The sequence below is a fragment of the Propithecus coquereli genome, unplaced genomic scaffold (genome assembly GCF_000956105.1).
Source record: "Propithecus coquereli isolate 6110/MARCELLA unplaced genomic scaffold, Pcoq_1.0 Scaffold587, whole genome shotgun sequence".
Taxonomy (NCBI): Eukaryota; Metazoa; Chordata; class Mammalia; order Primates; family Indriidae; genus Propithecus; species Propithecus coquereli.
In genome coordinates this window covers 252355-271700 of record NW_012151807.1, presented here as the reverse complement: position 1 = coordinate 271700, position 19346 = coordinate 252355, and the positions used below count along the sequence as shown (strand labels likewise).

Sequence of the window (19346 nt, the reverse complement as noted above, 5' to 3'; positions counted from 1 at the left end):
AGATGTGTGGGGTCGGGGAGCAGATGAGGAAGAAGCAGCAACGGCTGCTCAAGAACATGGACGCCCACAAGGTCATGCTGGACCTGCTGCAGATCCCCTACGACAAGGTGCCCTGACCTCTGACCTCTGACTCCGGAGCCCTGCCCCAACCTGAGCCATATACTGGTCCCTAATGCTGACCACACCAGCCTCAGTCTGACCTTTTACACTGACCTGCTCCAGACACACCTTGACCCGACTCCGACCTTCATATCATCTCAGCCTTTGACCCTTTACCCCTCACTCTGATCCACTTTGACCTTGATATGTCCCCACCTCTCTCCCTGATTCTCGACCGTGAGCCCAGCTTCTCCCCCGACCCACCCCCGCAGCCTATCCTGATACTCTCAGCTTGTTCTCCACTTTGAGCCTCAGCTTCCTTGCTGTGACCAATGTTGGCCCTAATCTGCCCCAGCCTTTCCTTGACCCATGATACCAACGCTGGCCTCATCCTGAGCCCTGACTGTGATCCTCACCTGGCCCTGTCCCCAGGCCCAGCCCGCTCCTGAGTCCAGTCTTAGGCTCATTTCAGCCCTGGCTGGTCCTCTAGACGTGCCCCCACGTCTCCCTGACTCTGACCCTTTGCCTCGCTCCCCTCCGCCTCATCCCCACTTTGCAGCCTCTGTGCCGCCCCCCATGTTTCCGTGCTACTCTGAAGGCCCGGCTTTCACCTTGCACTGGCCTCTGCGTGGTTCCATCCCAAGCCCAGCCCACCCCCGCGCCTGTCGAGCTCGGGCTGCGGACCGGGCCTGGCCTCTGTGTGAGGTGGGCCCAGCAGCCTCTCCCTGCCCTCTGCGCCCAGGGTGATGCCAAGATGATGGAGATCCTGCGCTACACGCACCAGTTCCTGCAGAAGTTCTGCGCGGGGAACCCCGGCAACCAGGCCCTGCTGCACAAGCACCTGCACCTCTTCCTCACGCCGGGGGTGAGGGTGCGGGCTGGGGGTGCCTGGGCCATGGGGCGGGGAGGGGACTCCCCTTCTGACGGATGCGCCCGCCCCTGCAGCTCCTGGAGGCGGAGACCATGCAGCACATCTTCCTGAACAACTACCAGCTGTGCTCCGAGATCAGCGAGCCCGTGTTGCAGCATTTCGTGCACCTGCTGGCCACCCACGGGCGCCACGTGCAGTACCTGGACTTCCTGCACACCGTCATCAAGGCCGAGGGCAAGTACGTCAAGAAGTGCCAGGACATGATCATGACCGAGGTGAGGGCAGGGCCAGGGGTGCAGGGAGACTGGGTGGCGGGTCACAAAAGGCACACTCGGCTGCTGTGCCGTGGAGGGGACACAGAGAAAGAACTGAGGCTGCGGGTCTAGTAGAACTCAGACAACAGGCCTGAGGAAAATGAAGGCAGCACCTGCCGTGTGCCAAGGACTACACGTGCCTGGGGGCGGCGGCTGAGGTCAGCTCCTGGGTGGGGCAGGGGCCACGGCTGGCACATGGCAGGGACTCAGAGAGCGCCTGTTAGCTGAAGGCACGAAGGATGATGGGCTGACTCTAAACCTGGACCTGACGTGGCCTCAGCCCTTGAGCATCTCACACTGCGGGCGGGGGCGGGGGCGCGGCAGGGACCTCGTGAACGAGATGGGATGTGCTGAAAGCGCTGTGCAGTGCTAACGGTTAGTCGCCATTATCACGGCACTGTGCGTCGTCCAGCCTCTGATACGGCGGGCGCAGCGTGTGCTCGCTCGGTAGGGGCACGCGCGGGAGGGCTGGGGTGGGGTTAGAGAGGGCTTCCCGGAGGAAGCTGCCTCCGAAATGAGCCCAAGTGGGGCTTCTTTCCAACGAGGAGAAGGGGGAGTTTCTGAGTTGAGGGGTCAGTGGCTCTGATGGCAGAGGGCCTGAGACATCAGCCGGGGAACCTTAAAAACTCAGGCGGGCGAGGGCTGGTGTCAGAGTCCGGCCTCTCCCTGGCGAGTGCAGGAGAGGGGTCTGAGCATGCCCCTCCCACCCGCAGCTGACCAATGCAGGTGACGACGTGGTCGTGTTCTACAATGACAAGGCCTCGCTGGCCCACCTGCTGGACATGATGAAGGCGGCTCGTGACGGCGTGGAGGACCACAGCCCCCTCATGTACCACATCTCCCTGGTGGACCTGCTGGCTGCCTGCGCCGAGGGCAAGAACGTCTACACTGAAATCAAGTGCACCTCCCTGCTGCCGCTGGAGGACGTGGTGTCCGTGGTGACGCACGAGGACTGCATCACCGAGGTGGGGGCTACGGGGACTGGGGAGATGGCTGGAGGCGGGGAGGGGGTTAAAGCCAGGCCACGGCAGCTGTTCAGTCCTGCCATGGTGGGATGGGACGAGGGAGGTGAGAAGTTGGGGAGTGGACAGGAGGGGGACGCTGGGGGAGTGGGCGCAGGGTGGTGGGGGGAGCCTGGCCGCGGCCCTGCTCATGCCTGGCCCCCGCCCGCTGCTTAGGTGAAAATGGCCTATGTGAACTTCGTGAACCACTGCTATGTGGACACGGAGGTGGAGATGAAGGAGATCTACACCAGCAACCACATCTGGACGCTCTTTGAGAGCTTCACCCTGGACATGGCTCGGGTCTGTCCCTGCAGCGCGTGGGGGCGGGGGCACGGTTGCGGGTCTGGGCAGCCCCCAGGAGGGGTGGGAGTGCGGGGGCCCCGTGTGTGGACCCCAGGCATCTCCCTCTCCCACCTCAGGTCTGTAGCAAGCGTGAAAAGCGCCTGGCCGACCCCACACTGGAGAAGTACGTGCTGACCGTCGTGTTGGACACCATCAGCGCCTTCTTCAGCTCCCCGTTCTCGGAGAACAGCACCTCCCTGCAGGTGAGTGCTCTCGCCCCCGCCAGCGCCGCGGGGCTAGCTCTGTGAGGGAAGGGGGCGAGTAAGGACATACATTTGTATTTGCTTGTGCATAAAAAAATAGCGGAAAGATGGACACGTGTATTAGTTATCTACGCCGTGTAACGAATTACCCCAACATTGAGCAGTTTGAAACAGCAAGCATTTATTATCTCACAGTTTCTGTGGGTCAGGAATTCCAACGGGAATGGTACCATCAAACAGGAATCCCTAAGTTCCGTGGGTCTGGTGCGTCCCGGGGTGGCCGTGCCCACTCACCAAAGACAGGGGCTGCGGTGACGGCCCCGCACGGCGGAGCCAGCGCAGTGGTCATGATACTCGATGCGCAGAGATCCGTCACGTTGGCTAGTTGATCTTGGCGTCCCTGGAAACGAAATAGGTAGACAGCTTCAGAAGTCCCGCTTGGTCCGTGTAAGCAGAAAAGCTCTAGGCTAGCGCACAGAAGTCTGGTTTGCATCACGGAAAGAGTCGCGGCCCTTCAGTCACCCCCCGATTCCCAGACGTGAGCCAGTTCTCAGCCCCAGAGCCCCATGAGTGAAACAGAGCCGGGTTCCCTCGAGGAAGACCCTGCTGCGCTACCTAAGTCATAAACACTGGAAGGGTATGTAAGAAACTGATAGTAGGAGCTACTTAAAGGGGTTGGGGTGGGAATATGCTTATGAGAGTGGTAAAAAAAAAAAAATGCTGGGTCCCGCCCCCCAGCAAGGGTGAGTTTATTTTGACGCACATTTGTTTGGGTCCTGGGATACCTTCGTGTCAGTAAATTGTGTCAGCTTTCCCCACCTCTGACCAGCGCCAGGCAGCAGGATGTAGGGCTATGAGGGTGATGGGAACAACGATAGGGGAGAGAGGTCTCAAAGTATGCCTTTTGATAACCTTTTGGGTTTTGAACCATATAAACGTATCACCTTTTCACAATATTAATTTATTTAAAAATTTTTTAAATGGTCAGCAAAATGGCTGTGAGCCCCAGGCTTGGACCTTGGGGAGTTACTCACAGGGCTGCTGTGTACAGCTGGGCAAGTTGTGCACTGCTGAAGGGAATGGGGATGCCTTTTCCCATCCGGCACAAAGGCACATGGTGGCTAGCGAAGGCCTTGTCCTTCCACCCACGCCTATTCTCAGTGCACCCTGGTCACTGGCCTGGGGCTGTCCGGGGGTGTGGTCCCAGCTGCAGCAGCAGGCGGTGTGTGCTCCTGCAGACACACCAGACGATCGTGGTGCAGCTGCTGCAGTCCACCACACGGCTCCTCGACTGTCCCTGGCTGCAGCAGCAGCACAAGGGCTCGGTGGAGGCCTGTATCCGGACCCTCGCCATGGTGGGTGAGTGTGCTGGGGCACTTTCAGCCCCAACCGCCCCTCCCTGCCCTCCGCCTCAGGGACGCCTGCCCTCACGATCAACACCTGTCCCTGAGCTCGCCCGTCTCCTGCTCCCAGTCCTCAGTGGGTCCTGCGTGGCGTCTGCCTGGCATCTCGGCAGTTGAGAGAAGCTATTCTCTCCTCTGAGTCAGTTCCCCAGAGGAGAATGCTGGGTGACGTTACCCAGCTAGAGTTTTTTGTTTGCTTGTTTTAGTTTTTTGTGTTTACAAGTGTCTCAGGGAGGAGGGGGGTCTGTGGGTTGTTAGGAGCAGTTGGGGAGAGGAGAAGGAAGGAGGGAGAGAGCAGTGAGGGGTCCGAGTAGAACCAGGGTGGAGTCAAAGGGCAGAAACTCTCTGCTTTTACCCAAGGAGGGGAAGAGAGCACCTCGGTCCCTCTAGTGGGGGCCAGGGTGGGGGCCCCTGCAGCCCAGACCCTTGGTCTAGTTCACCCTGTCCCCAGTGTGGCAGCTGGTCAACCCCCCCGCCCCCCGACACACGCGCCAGCCCTCCAGCACCCCTTCTCCCCACCCAGCCAAGGGCCGGGCCATCTTGCTGCCCATGGACCTGGACGCCCACATCAGCGCGCTGCTCAGCAGTGGGGCCAGCTGTGCAGCCGCCGCCCAGCGGAACGCCTCCAGCTACAAGGCGGCCACGCGGGCCTTCCCCCGCGTCACCCCCACCGCCAACCAGTGGGACTACAAGAACATCATCGAGAAGCTGCAGGTGGGTGTGGGGCTGCCCGGCGCCCGCCGCGGGAGCTCTTGGTCGACTCGGCGGCTGTCCCCCTTGGAAGGGCAGGTTCTCAGGGGTGTTCCTTCCTGTGCTGCCCACACTTCCAGGAAGGGGCTGCAGCGGGGGACTGCAGGGCCTCCTTCCAGAAGCACCCAGAGAACCCGGGGCCTGCTGGTGGGTTGGAGCTCACTCTGCAGCACCTTCCCGTCTGTGCGGCACATTTCTGTCCACTGTCTCGTTGGCCTGTAGACGGGGTGTGCCGGGTTATCCCCGTGTGGCAGGACAGCGAGACTCAGAGAGGGCAGGGGCTTGCCCAGGGTCACACAGCTAGAGGAGGGGCTGGGAGAAAAGCCAGGTCTCGCGGCTCCCAGCCAGGGGCTCTGAGCCGACAGATGTCACGCTTTGTTCTCTGTGGGTCCGGGGTCCCTCAGGCAGGCACGGCAATCTGTGGGGCTGTCAGGTGTTCGGGCGGGAGAATGGTGGTTAAGCCCTGGTCGTCCCTTGGGTCTGGCGGTGACGCTGCCCTGCTCACCCCAGGACATCATCACCGCGCTGGAAGAGCGGCTGCAGCCCCTGGTGCAGGCCGAGCTGTCCGTGCTGGTGGACGTCCTGCACTGGCCCGAGCTGCTCTTCCTGGAGGGCAGCGAGGCGTTCCAGCGCTGCGAGAGCGGCGGCTTCCTGTCCAAGTGAGCGGGATGCCGGGCCGGGCCGTGGGGGCAGTGGGGGCTCAGCGGCCTGGCTCAGAGGGCCTGGGGGTGTGCCTGCCTGGGCCAGGGTGGGGAAGCGGCTAGAGGGAGGCAGCGCGGGACTGCCCGTGCCCCGCTCTCGCCCGGCCCAGGCTGATCCAGCACACCAAGGACCTCATGGCGTCGGAGGAGAAGCTGTGCATCAAGGTGCTGCGGACCCTGCAGCAGATGCTGCTCAAGAAGACCAAGTATGGGGAGCGGGTGAGTGCCGGGCGGCGAGCACCGGGGGCCAGGCGGGAGGGCCCAGGGGCTCAGGGCCGGCACCGTCAGGCTGGTCATTAAACGGTGCAGTGTGCGCACTTCGGGGCCTCACTCCCCGCCTCCCCCAGGGCAACCAGCTGCGCAAGATGCTGCTACAGAACTACCTCCAGAACCGGAAGTCCAGCTCAAGAGGGGACCTTCCAGACCCCATGGGCACCGGTCGGTACCGCCTTCCCCTGCCCTGCCTGCAGGTGCCCATTCACCCAGGCCGTGGGCCCTCCCTTCCCTCCCCTGCCCCACCAGTGCCCCTCAAGCCGGTGTCCCCTCCAGGCCTGGACCAAGACTGGTCAGCAATCGCGGCCACTCAGTGCCGGCTGGACAAGGAGGGGGCCACCAAGCTGGTATGTGACCTCATCACCAGCACCAAGAACGAGAAGATCTTCCAGGAGAGCATCGGCCTGGCCATCCGCCTGCTGGACGGCGGCAACACTGAGATCCAGGTGGAGTGGGCCCGGGGCCAGGCTCTCGCTTCCGTTGGGTGGGCGCTTCCCAGTTAGGGGGTGGAGCAGGTGTGCCAAGTCACCAAGGCCGTAGGGGCCTGGCTGCAGGCGGCCAGCGCAAGTCTCAGCCACCCACGGGCAGCTCAGCTCCAACCCCACATCTGCCCCGTGTCATGCGGCCCCTTCACCGTCCCCCACATCCCTCTACCGCGGCCTGGCCTGAACCTGCCTCCTCGCCGTCCTGCCCGTCAAGTCCATGCGCTCCTGCCTCTCAGCCTCTTCCACATCCTCCTCCGCCTCTGTCCCCAACTCAGGCCTACCTACCTCCTCCAAAACCCCTCTCTCATTGCTTTATCCTCATTCGTTCATTCATTTGACGAATCGGCGCTGAGCGCCGTCTGTGTGCCCGGCAGTGTTCTAGGCACCGAGGATCAGCAGTGAACAGAACAATCCACGTTGCCTTGGTACTTGCGTCTCGGTGGCGGCAACAGTCCATAAGCACAGTCCACACGTCATGTGGGGAGCGTGTTGGGCTGACTCGGGCAAGGGGCTCGCGGAGCGCAGGGCAGGGTTGCTGTAACGGGCCTGTCGGGGAAGGCCCCTGGGATGGGATCGCGTGAACGGAGAAGCGGAGGCGAGCGCAGGGACACACACGGGGCAGAGCAGGCAGCCGGGCACCAAGGCCATAACGTAGCCGTGGCTGGTGTGGCTGGTGTGGGGCAGAGGTGGCAGGCCATCATGTGGTCTCGGGGACACTGGGAGGCTGTGGCTTTCCTTCTGGGGGAATGGGGTCACCGCAGGGTTTCGAGCAAAGGAAGGACGTGACTCGGACTTGAAGGGACCCCTCTGGGTGCTGTGTGGGGACAGACATCGGCACCCGGCAGCTGCGGGGCTGGTGAGGGCTAGTCCAGGCCTCCACGTCGCAGTGACAGCCGTTTGGCCCGACAGGCCCTTCCCCTTCACCTCTGATGGTCCTGAGCCCCCTCGCCCCACACCAGCCTCAGTCACGGGGCACAGAGGTGCCTCTGTCTCCCCGCCTACTGCAGTCTGCTTTGGACACGTCTGGGGACCCATCTGCCCCATCCTGTCCCTGTAGCAGAGAGTGGGGCCCTCGTGGCCTCCCCAAGGGCTGCGTAGAGCCAGGCCCGGTGCTGAGGCTGCTCCCTGTCCCACTGTCCACCTCCAGAAATCCTTCTACAACCTGATGACGAGCGACAAGAAGTCAGAGCGCTTCTTCAAGGTGCTGCATGACCGCATGAAGCGGGCCCAGCAGGAGACCAAGTCCACGGTGGCAGTCAACATGAATGACCTAGGCAGTCAGCCGCGCGAGGACCGAGAGCCAGCAGATGCCACTGCCAAAGGTCAGGGGTGCAGGGCAGGGGCACAGGGTGCAGGGTGCGGTGGGGCCACAGGAGGAGCTGTGCACGGCCCGGGGAGGGATGCAGGGTGAGGGCGAGGGGCTGGTGCTCCTGGCAGCCCCAGCCTCACCGACCAGGTCTCACCTGCAGGCCGCGTGGCCTCCTTCTCGATGCCTGGTTCCTCATCCCGCTACTCACTGGGCCCCAGCCTGCGCCGGGGGCACGAAGTGGGCGAGCGCGTGCAGAGCAATGAGATGGGCACGTCCGTGCTCATCATGCAGCCCATCCTGCGCTTTCTGCAGCTGCTGTGTGAGAACCACAACCGAGACCTGCAGGTGAGCGCGTCGCCATGCCCCGCCCCTTCCCCTGCCCCTGGTCTGGCACCCCACCCCTGTGGCACATAGGATCACGCCCCCGAGGCTGGCCTCTCCCCGCCTGCCGCAGCCGCGCTGTGCCCTCCCTTCTGTACTCTGCAGAACTTCCTGCGCTGTCAGAACAACAAGACCAACTACAACCTGGTGTGCGAGACCCTGCAGTTCCTGGACATCATGTGCGGCAGCACCACGGGGGGCCTGGGGCTGCTGGGACTCTACATCAACGAGGACAACGTGGGCCTCGTCATCCAGACCCTGGAGACCCTCACTGAGTACTGCCAGGGCCCTTGCCATGAGAACCAGGTGAGCCGTCATGGGTGTGTGAGCCGGGGTGGCAGTGTGGACGTGCAGGCGGATGCAGCCGGCTGGGGCAGGGACGGAGGCTGGGGCCTCTGGAGCCGCCGCAGTGCTGAGGGGCCTGGGCCCCACGTGCCCCCACTGCCTCCTGCCAGACCTGCATCGTGACGCACGAGTCCAACGGCATAGACATCATCACTGCACTGATCCTCAGCGACATCAGCCCCCTGTCCAAGTACCGCATGGACCTGGTGCTGCAGCTCAAGGTGGGGCCTGTGGTAGGCCCGTGTACACACGCGTACGTGACCGTCGAGTGTGCACAGTGGTGTGTGTGATGTGTGGTGTGTGCCGATGCGTGCAGGCTGCATGTGTGTTACCTATGCATGTTTATATGCACACAAGAGTGCGTATGTGAGCAAACATGCTGGGACATACACTTGCTCTAGAAACAAGTGTGTTCCAGGTTTATCTGAGGACGTCCTGCTGTCTGGGTGGTGGAGTGTGTCTGCCACAGGGTGGGGCAAAGGTGGGGGTGAAGGCAGGCCCCAGGTGGGGTGGTTATGGGGACAGTTCCCAGCAGGCCTGGGGGGACGGGGGTGGGAAGGTCATGGCACATCTTGGGGGGGTCATGTGGGGCGTGGCGGGGACCCTCAGACTGTGGCCTGCCCCACCCCCGCCCCTCCACCAGGACAACGCGTCCAAGCTGCTCCTGGCGCTGATGGAGAGCCGGCACGACAGCGAGAACGCTGAGCGCATCCTCATCAGCCTGCGGCCCCAGGAGCTGGTGAGGCCGGGCTGCGGGCGGGGGCCGGGACTGGCCGGGTGTGTCATGGGGATTGGGGCCCAGCCGGCCCTACCCCCAGGAAGAGGTATTCGAGCAGGTGCTGCCCCCGCCAGGTGGACGTCATCAAGAAGGCCTACCTGCAGGAGGATGAGCGTGAGAACTCGGAGGTGAGCCCACGTGAAGTGGGCCACAACATCTACATCCTGGCGCTGCAGGTACCAGTTCCTCCTGCGGCCCCGCCCCTGGCGGCCATGCCCCCCAGCCACCACACCCGGTGACTTCTGCCTTCTCACTCAGCTCTCCAGGCACAACAAACAGCTGCAGCACCTGCTCAAGCCCGTGAAGCGCATCCAAGAGGAGGAGGCCGAGGGCATCTCTTCCATGGTGGGGGCTGAGGCTGGGCAGGGCGGAGACCGGCTGGGCTCGTGCCTGGGGGCCGGGCTGGGATTTGAGGGTGGGGTATGACCGGGTTGGGGAGAAGGGCAGAGCTGAGGACTGAGGGTCAGGCTGGAATCTGGGATGGTGGGGCGGAGCCAGGAACTCCGGAGGAGCTGCGACGGGGACCTGAGTGAGGCCCTAGCACCTGAGAGCCAGGCTGGGATTTGGGGCCGAGGCAGGGCCGATGGGTGGCGGGGAGTGGGACTGGCAGCCAGGGCTGAAACCCAGACTTAGAAGGGGAAGCAAGGCCTGGTGGGTCTGGAAGCCTCGTGCAGGGCCCCAGCTGCACTTGGGCAGGACTGAGGGCACCAACTGTCCTATGGGAGTCTCTGGCCATGGCTCTCCGGCTCCCCTCCCTTTGGCACCAGACCCTATGAGCAGGGTCCTGGTTGGGCTGGGCTTGGCCTGGGCGGATACTCGCTGGGGTGTAGTTCCGAGCTGGGCTCAGGCCTGGGAGGTGGGGGTCGGGTGCCAGGCTTGGCTGTGGGGTCTGGGGCATGACCTCGGCGCCCTCCCTACCTCAGCTCAGCCTCAACAACAAGCAGCTGTCCCAGATGCTCAAGTCCTCGGCGCCGGCGCAGGAAGAGGAGGAGGACCCCCTGGCCTACTATGAGAACCACACGTCGCAGATCGAGGTGGGCCCTCGCGCAGCGGGGTGGGTGAGTGCGTGCCTCGGCCAGGTGTGACCAGGTGCTGTGTGCCCAGATCGTGCGGCAGGACCGCAGCATGGAGCAGATCGTGTTCCCCGTGCCCGGCATCTGCCAGTTCCTGACCGAGGAGACCAAGCACCGGCTCTTCACCACCACGGAGCAGGACGAGCAGGGCAGCAAAGTGAGCGACTTCTTCGACCAGTCCTCCTTCCTGCACAACGAGATGGAGTGGCAGCGCAAGCTCCGCAGTGAGCACTCCGTGGGGTGGGAGGGCAGGGCGGTCCCGCAGCTGCTCACTGCTGCCCCCTTAGGCCTGCCCACCCCGCCCCAACCAGGGGCTCTTCCCATCAACCATTCTTCCTCCTGCGTGGGGCCTGCAGCTTGTGCAGGCAGCGGGACCCCTCCTGGGGCCGGCAGAGGGTGATCGTCAGGACCCCACAGCAGCTCGCTGCCACCCTCCTCCCCCAGGCATGCCGCTGATCTACTGGTTCTCCCGCCGCATGACCCTGTGGGGCAGCATCTCCTTCAACCTGGCAGTGTTCATCAACATCATCATTGCCTTCTTCTACCCTTACATGGAGGGCGCATCCACAGGTAGGAGCGGGGCTGGCGGGCAGGGTCCTGGGAGCCTGCCACACCTCCCGCCGGGGCTAGGGCAGAGCCTTGGGGCCCAGGTACAGAGTGCAAGAAGCACTGCTGGCACTGCCTGTGGGCCCTCACCCCATCACGGAGAGACACAGGTGTGGTCCAAGGGGACAGGCAGGGTGTTTTGACTTCGTGGGCATTGGTGCGTGCATACACGTGTGCACACACACACGCACACAAAGATACCTGAGCCAGAAACCAGACACGGTAGCATCATGTGGATCGGCCCCCTTAGGCGCAGAGGTGCGGGTGTCACAGAGGAGGCTAAAACAGGCGCCAGGAACTAACAGGGAAGGCTTCCAGGAGGGTGACTTCTCGGTGCCTCTTGGACCATGCGAGGGTGGTGATGGGCTGACGGAGCCCTGCTCACCTGCCTTGGCCCCCAGGTGTGCTGGACTCCCCGCTCATCTCCCTACTGTTCTGGATCCTCATCTGCTTCTCCATCGCGGCCCTGTTCACGAAGCGCTACAGCATCCGGCCCCTCATCGTGGCGCTCATCCTGCGCTCCATCTACTACCTGGGCATCGGGCCCACGCTCAACATCCTGGGTGCCCTCAACGTGAGTGCCGGGGGACCCGTCCCCAGGCCAGCCCGGCCTCACCCTGCAGTGACCTCAAGCTGGCCTGCTGTCCCAGCAGCTGCTGCTCTGTCCCATCCCCTCCTCTCTGTTGGGACCTCAAGTTCATCAAAGATCAGCAGTTGGGGCCACCGCCACCCTGTGCCTCCTCCCTCTCCCTTGACAACTGGGTCACCTGAGCTTAGAGACAGACAGGAGTCACTTTAGAGCACCAGCTCAGGGCACGTACACAGCTCAGGGCTGGCTGTGCGCTACGCAAAGGCACTGTTCATGCCGTAGACAGCAAAGATTTGCATATTGTGACAGTTTCCTAACAGATGGAAATTAAGCGCCTTTCCTAATTTACCCAGTCACTGTAAAGGCCAGGGGCACCTCTGCCCCCACCCTCCTTTACCTGTGCCTCACTTTCTTTCTGGAGCCAAGGACCTAAGGGGCTTCTGTGTTGAGTCCCAGGGGTCCAGATGCGTTTCTGGGTGCCATCCCATCAGTCATGGGCCCCCCAGGCTGGTTCATTCCGCTGGAGCTCCAGCCTCTGAGCTGGGCATCCACTGGGCACGGTGGCAGGGGTGCGGATTCAGGGTGGGTGGTGGGGCACTGACACCCGTGCCCGCACTCGCCTCCAGCTGACCAACAAGATCGTGTTTGTGGTGAGCTTCGTGGGCAACCGTGGCACCTTCATCCGGGGCTATAAAGCCATGGTCATGGACATGGAATTCCTCTACCACGTGGGCTACATCCTGACCAGTGTCCTGGGCCTCTTCGCCCACGAGCTCTTCTACAGCATCCTGGTGAGGCCCGCTGGCTGGCTGGCTGGCTGGCTGGCTGAGGCACGGGCGGGTGGGGCGCCCCATGAGTGGCCAGCAGTTTCCCAGCACCAGTCTGTCCAGTCCTTTTGCTGCTTGGCTAGGAGGAGTGGATTTTCAGAGTCTTCCTCGCCTGATCTGGCCTGGCCCCCGCCGACCCCTCTCTCCTGTAGAGTGGTGATTCTAGCCTGGACTCGGGAGCTGGACCAGGGGTTTACATCCAGCTTGGCCACTATTAGCTGTGTAACTTTGGCCAAGTTTCTTAATTGCCCCGTGCCTCAGTTTCCCCATCTGTAAAATGGGGATAAGAACAGCCCCTACCTTCTAGAATGACTGTGAGGATGAAATGAGCTAATGCATGAAAAGCACTTAGAGTGTTTTCTGGCATGTGGCAAGTGTGCTGTAAGAGCTGCCAGTCTCTCCTCTGTGGGTGGTATTCGCTCACCCATTTCACCCCTCATGCCGTCCCCTGTGGCCTTCGAGCTCCAGGCTCCTCTAAGAAGCTCCCGACAGGCCCGCCCAGCTCCGTTACTCCTCCGCCTCAGTGGGGATGCCTCGGCATCCCCAGCAAGATCAGCTGGCCTGCGCCTCAAGGTGGCCTCCCTGTCCCGTAGCTCTTTGACCTCATCTACCGAGAGGAAACGCTGTTCAACGTCATCAAGAGCGTGACCCGCAATGGCCGCTCCATCCTGCTGACCGCCCTGCTGGCCCTCATCCTGGTCTACCTCTTCTCCATTGTCGGCTTCCTCTTCCTCAAGGACGACTTCATCCTTGAGGTCGACCGGCTCCCTGACAACCGCTCCAGAGGTCTTGGGGGCTTCCTTTCCTGGCGGGGGTGTGTGGGACGGGGTTGGGCCTCACAGGTGACTGGCGTCAGGACCACGACCTACACGCAGTGCTTGTCCCCCAGGCTCCCTGTTTCTCCTCTTGCGTCTGGGCAGGCGTGGCCCACAGCAGGCGGCCTCCCGCTTTCCTGGGGCAGATCAAGGGAGTGGGAGCGCCTTGGGTCTCTGGCCCAGAGCCATTGGCTTCGCAGCTGGAGCCCCTCGTGGGCAGACGCTGTCATTCATGTTAAACTCGGTGTTTGCAGGGGCTGCTGTGTGCCAGGCCTGGGGATATGGGGACCCCGCCCTGCCCTTAGTGTGCAGCCCAGGGGGCCCAGAGGCATGAAGAACCTTCACTGTAGCCAGACAGTGGAGAGCTGGCAGCATCGGGAAGGTTTCCTGGAGGATGTGGGCGGGGGACAGAGCCAGGGGATGATAAGGCCACATTCGGGCCTCTTGCTGACCTCGTCCATACCCCATCCAGCCAGCCCCCTGGGGATGCCACATGGAGCCACTACCTTTGTGGGCACGTGCAGTGGGGACAAGATGGACTGCGTCTCGGAGGTCTCAGTGCCTGAGGTCCTAGAAGGTGAGAGCAGTGTGTCCGCGGGAGTCTGGATGGGGGGGGAAGGTGGCCCAAGTATGAGCACACTGTCTGCTTGCAGAGGATGGGGAGCTGGACAGCACGGAGCGGGCCTGTGACACTCTGCTGATGTGTATCGTCACTGTCATGAACCACGGGCTGCGCAATGGTGGCGGTGTGGGTGACATTCTCCGCAAGCCCTCCAAAGATGTGAGCACCCCGCCCCACCCCAAATCCACGGGCCCAAGCCCGTCCGGATCAGCACATGTGCAGAGTCCTGTCCTTGGCCTCCCCCAGACATTCCGCGCTGAGCCCCTCTCATCTGTACCCCCGCCTGCTCTCCACGCCAGCTGTGTGTGTGTCACTGTTGCCGAGCTGGTCCCCTGCCCCCACAGCTCACTGTGGGTGCCATGAGGAAAGACCTTGGCAGCCAAACCTCACCCCAGGGCTGGGGAAGGTGTGAGTCAGGCAGCGGAGGGCTCTGCCGGGGCCACTGGCTTGGTACGGCGCACAGTGGTGGGGGCGGGGGGCCGAGTCGGCCTCATGATTTGGCCTGGGCAGCCAGCATTCCCTGGAGGGCAGTCTCCTCCCTAGTTGCTTGGGAGTGAGAAGCCGCCTCCCTGGTCAGACCGAGGGTTTCTAGAATGTGTGAGGCCAGGCGTCCCGAGGCTGGGGCAGAGGAGTTCAGAGCTGGCTCTTCCCCTAGTCAAAAGTCAGGGGCAGAGACAAGGTGAGACTTGTAGCCCTACCTCCCCACGCCAAACTCCTTCGACAGGGCTTCCTCCCGGCAGGTCCTGTCTGAGTCTGCTCTGTGCTAGTCCAGACTCAGGGCTCTGGTTGCAGTTCTTGCTCCAGGGAGCCAGGGTGGGTCCACTCCGCCATCTTCGTGGCCCCTGGAGCCCGAGGCCCTCACTTCCTTCTGCCGGGGTGTGGGCCCCTTGGTCACAGCCCTGACCCCCTGCCTGAGTCCTGTCCTGCCAGTGAGCTTGGGGACCACTGTCTCACCCCTGCAGGAGTCTCTCTTCCCGGCCCGAGTAGTCTACGACCTCCTGTTCTTCTTCATCGTCATCATCATTGTGCTGAACCTCATCTTTGGGGTGATCATCGACACCTTCGCCGACCTGCGTAGCGAGAAGCAGAAGAAGGAGGAGATTCTCAAGACGACGTGCTTCATCTGTGGTGAGGGCCTAGTTCCTGCACGGCAGGGGCCTGCGCGCTGGGGCACCCTGCCCTGGGACTGGGGGCTGGAAGGCTCAGTTTGCTCATCCCAGAACCGAGAACATGACCCGGTCTGAACTTGGCATAATGGAACAGAGTGGGAAATCTCGGTTTACAGCTGAAAGCTGAAGCCAGGCAGTGGCCTCAAGCTTCTAGACTCGGTCCGGTGCTTTTCCCACCCCTGGTACGAAGCGCTGGTCCCCTCACCAGCCATCTCAGACTAAGGGGCAGGTGTCACCTGCAGGACCTCCCTTTTCCAGCCCTTCCTGCTTCCCCTGGGTTTGGGGGGTTTGGGAATTCTGGCGTTTGCTCCCAGAGCCCTCGGCTGCCACTGCAGGAGTCTGCAGCTGTGGCGGGGCAGGATCTCCAGGCTAAGTGGCTGGTACTTTAAATAGAAGCGACCCAAATAGCCCAGAGTGTGTCGGAAGCATTCATCACGAGAGCAGATGCCCTCGCCGCACCCAGGCTGCATCCCCTCCAGCAGGTGGCCCCACAGTGGCTCTTGGAGGCTGACGGTTTCATCCCTGCCCTCTGCACCCTCAGGTCTGGAGAGGGACAAGTTTGACAACAAGACGGTGTCATTCGAGGAGCACATCAAGTTGGAGCACAACATGTGGAACTACCTATACTTCATCGTGCTGGTCCGCGTGAAAAACAAGACAGACTACACGGGCCCCGAGAGCTACGTGGCCCAGATGATTAAGGTGTGAGCAGGGGCTGGGTGGGGCCTGCGGGCCCAAACCGGGTGTTCTGGAGTCAAAGTTGCTGTGCCCTCGTGGCCTTGGTTTCTGAGTCCCCTGGGCCCTGGAGAGGAGTGGCCACAGCTGCCCTGGGACAGCTGCAGACGCTTGTTGAAAGGTCAGCAGGGGAACAGGGGAGCAGCTGGAGGCAGCCTCAGCAGCGTGGGAGCCCTGCCAGCTGTCCACTGCTGCGGAGGGTCCTCGCTCTTTTGGTGTCAGGAAAAAGCCCACGACAAGGCCGTCATGCCTGAAGGACAAGCATGGTGTCTCCAGGCCCGTGGGCACGGTGACGCTGAGATGTGGGCAGGGTCCCCTGCCTATGGCCCATGATCTGTGGGTCACTCCAAGGAAGCTCTGTCTAGCTTGGCAAGGAACCTGGCTTCCCAAAGTCTGGATGGTCCCGGGCCAAGAGGGAGCCTGGAAAATCTTAAAACGATAGACTTAGAGGAATCAAATGTCATCTGTCCAGTGTCTGTAGCAGTGAAGGGAGCGCAGGCAGTGGATCGTGAAGGAAGGGGAGTTCTATTTGTCTTCTAAGTCTGTATGTTGAACTGATCTTTGAGTCAGGTTTATCTGCTGGTCTGAGAATTCACATCTTGGCAACCAGGAACCAGAAAACTGCATGGTGCCCTCTCCCTCCCCATCCCTCCACCCCTCTTCTGTCCTGGGAGATGTGGCTTTGCCCCCCCCACCCCGGACAGGTGTCACGTGCCCGCCCGCCCGCCTCAGCAGAGCCTCCTGCTCCCTCAATTTGCCGTCTGACTCGCATCTTCCCGGGGCGTGGGGCGTTTGTAGGGTGGGAGGAAGGAAGGAAGGAAGGAGATTCAGGGTCTGGGTGCAGAGGCCTTGCCCCCACCTCTCCTGGGGTGCTGAGAGTAAACAGATGGTGCTGACACCACTGAAGGATCAAACTCAGCCGCAAGGCCACCTAACGGAAGTCCGCCCGTCACAGTGGCGGAGGGTTCACTCACTGCCAGCTCACTCTGGCCCTGGGGAGGACCTAGGTCAATTCAGATTTTCCCATGACACATCCCTGGCGAGTAATTTTGTCAAGGCTGTGGCAGAAGCCTCCCCACGCATTACTGTTTTTCTAGAGGCCCTCCTAGGCCTGGCCCAAGCCTGCTCACCCTACTAGTGATGTTTTTCAGAACAAAAACCTGGACTGGTTCCCCCGGATGCGGGCCATGTCCCTCGTGAGCAACGAGGGTGAGGGGGAACAGAATGAGATCCGGATTCTTCAGGACAAGCTCAACTCCACCATGAAGCTGGTGTCCCACCTCACTACCCAGCTCAACGAGCTCAAGGAGCAGGTGTGCACCCCTCCCTCTCCTTGCCACCTTGGGGCTCCCCGAGGGGCAGCCTCAGCCTGCCACGTGGGTGAGGAGGTGTAGGGTGCTCCCCCAGCCCTATCTTCCCTGTGGGCCTCCTCTCTGGCGAGCCAGACTGGGTTTCATAATCCCTGCTCCATGCCCCTGAAAGACCAGGCCAAGTGGAACCTTGGAGAGGGGCATGGGGCCCTCCCTGCCTCCTGTCCCTGTTCTCCTGCAGCTGCAGGGAGTCCTTGCGAGGGGTTCGCTGGAGATCGGGGAGTTTAAGGCACCCCTCTGCTTCTTAAGCTGCCTTCTCATCCGGAGTATCCTCCTCTGCATCTGGCAGCGGTTACATGAGGATTAGGCAGTGCCTGTTGGGTGGGGTGGTTTCCCAGCTGCCCCAAATCAGGGGTGTGTGACGTGCTGAGAACGAGCGTTTGGAGCCGACATCCTTGCAGCACCCTGAGGGCCCCTGGCCTGCTCTCGGTGCGACCGGCAGCTGCGTCCACCAGGGGAGGGCAGGCACCAGCCCTTCCGCGGCACTCACAGAAAGAAGGGTGCTGGGCACCCAGACTGGACCTCTTGTTGTCTGTTTAACCCTAGATGACGGAGCAGCGGAAACGCAGGCAACGCCTGGGCTTCGTGGATGTCCAGAACTGCATGAGCCGCTGAGGACAGCGCTGAAGGCCCTGACGGGGTGGTCCTCACTGGAGACTGTGACTGGGAACAATACTGCGCCTTCTCTCGGGTTGGGTGGCCTGGCCAGTCTGCCAGACACGCCCACACCAACCCAGCCTCTGCCCAGCACGGAGGGAGCCTCAGGGCTGACAGTCCTGCCTAGAGACCTTGCAGAAAGACTCAAGAAAGTTCACTGGGACTCACCTTACCTTAATGCCTTAGAGGAAGAAAAGTCCTGGAGACCTTTGTCCCTTAGAGCAGTAACTGACATCCCTGTGTAGCCCTCGTGGGTAGTTAGGAGTGGGCTCATCTCCTTATCTCCAAGCACTACATTTGGCTGCTGCCTGCCGCTAGGGGAGGCGGCAGTGATGCCATTACTAGTGATTTTAGGGCTTTGTTATTTAACTTATTCCATGGGCGCTGTGCTCAGCCTGCCCACGGCTGCACTGCTCCCTCCGTGCCTCGGATCTGCTGTAGACAGTACGCAGACCTCGCTGTCCATGGCCGGGCCACCCCTGGCACCGCTTCAGATGGCCTGATGGCTCAAGGAGGGACAGCCTTGCTCCTGGGACCTGCCTCTTCCCAGGCTTCCTGGGGAAGAGCTGCATGCCCATGCGACAAGGGCTGAGCTGCGTTAGAGTGGCTGTTTTCTGACTGCTTGTTTTTTCTCCTTTTGGTGTAATGTTTTACAGATTCTTTGGCCTGAGAACTAATATGTTAATTGCCTTAAATAAATTAATAAAAATCTAGTCCATTAAAAAGGGATGCTGTTCCTGTACTGCCCCTGGGGCTGTGGGCATTAGTGAGCGGGGCACACTGGCAGGGGACAGCAGCATGAGCCCTTCCCCACCGGCCTGGCCTCTACAGAGCTGTTCTGAGTAACAGCCTGTCTCACAGCCATGCTTAGCCAGGGGCTCCGGGCAGAGCTGTGTTTCAGTGTAGCGGGTTTCCACTGTAATCCTAGTGTATTTATTTTATGCATTTCAGAACATGCTGACGAATCTAGGTACAAACAAGGTTAAGAACCCACTTCCACTTTGTACAAGTGGGTGCTGTGGGCCCCAGACTTATCCCTTCTCCCAGCAGTATTCGTAACAGAAGGATGATCAAGGAAGGAAAGTGAACATCTACCAGTAAGAGCCAAGGCTCAATGGAATAATAAGGTGACCCTGTGTGTGTCAGCAAGGCCAGCCAGCAAGGCCTCTGTCCCGTAGCCTCCCACAGAACCTGCCCACAGTGCAACCTGAGGCCCTGCCTGCCCGAGGCCTGTCTCGAGCTTCGCTGTCCTTAAGCCAACTTAGCACACAGGTTTTTCGCAAGGTCACGGGCAGAGGCCTGAGCTCCATCCTCTGAGTCAGTGAGGACGAGTGCCAAGCAGGTTTTTTGCAGCTCTCGGCCTCGTCACCTCCCTGCTGCTTCTGTTTGCGACAGGATGCCCTTTTAGATATTTACTGCTATTTCTGGCGTCCTCCCAAGAGCTCCTACAACAAAAGGGAGCCTGAGAACCTTGCCAGGAGCCAGCCAGACCCCTGGGGAGGTGGGGGCTCCTGTGGCCGCAGGAAGCACCTTGTGCAGAGGTCCTGTGACCCTCCCTTGTTGGGCCCAGAGGGAAACCTGCGTTTCCTCTCCCCAGGAGACTTCCCTACCCTGACCAACGGTCC

General features: G+C 61.6%; 1 protein-coding gene across 1 annotated transcript in view; it reads left to right on the top strand.

Moving 5' to 3' along the window:
• ITPR3 (inositol 1,4,5-trisphosphate receptor, type 3) overlaps positions 1–18446 on the top strand; it is a 63573-nt gene extending 45127 nt beyond the window's left edge. Inside the window, exons 28-58 of the mRNA XM_012658447.1 lie at positions 3–107; positions 842–964; positions 1045–1245; positions 1998–2249; positions 2463–2588; positions 2708–2833; positions 4072–4192; positions 4760–4950; positions 5497–5645; positions 5798–5906; positions 6035–6125; positions 6237–6406; positions 7593–7767; positions 7915–8099; positions 8241–8441; positions 8591–8701; positions 9124–9219; positions 9333–9434; positions 9517–9603; positions 10182–10292; positions 10363–10555; positions 10776–10901; positions 11339–11511; positions 12153–12317; positions 12947–13139; positions 13641–13745; positions 13822–13949; positions 14753–14918; positions 15501–15661; positions 16846–17007; positions 17611–18446. Of these exons, the coding sequence (XP_012513901.1) occupies positions 3–107; positions 842–964; positions 1045–1245; positions 1998–2249; positions 2463–2588; positions 2708–2833; positions 4072–4192; positions 4760–4950; positions 5497–5645; positions 5798–5906; positions 6035–6125; positions 6237–6406; positions 7593–7767; positions 7915–8099; positions 8241–8441; positions 8591–8701; positions 9124–9219; positions 9333–9434; positions 9517–9603; positions 10182–10292; positions 10363–10555; positions 10776–10901; positions 11339–11511; positions 12153–12317; positions 12947–13139; positions 13641–13745; positions 13822–13949; positions 14753–14918; positions 15501–15661; positions 16846–17007; positions 17611–17679 (4473 nt within the window). The 3' untranslated portion in view covers positions 17680–18446. The remainder of the gene's footprint in view (positions 1–2; positions 108–841; positions 965–1044; positions 1246–1997; positions 2250–2462; positions 2589–2707; positions 2834–4071; positions 4193–4759; positions 4951–5496; positions 5646–5797; positions 5907–6034; positions 6126–6236; positions 6407–7592; positions 7768–7914; positions 8100–8240; positions 8442–8590; positions 8702–9123; positions 9220–9332; positions 9435–9516; positions 9604–10181; positions 10293–10362; positions 10556–10775; positions 10902–11338; positions 11512–12152; positions 12318–12946; positions 13140–13640; positions 13746–13821; positions 13950–14752; positions 14919–15500; positions 15662–16845; positions 17008–17610) is intronic.
• Positions 18447–19346: the final 900 nt, after the last annotated feature.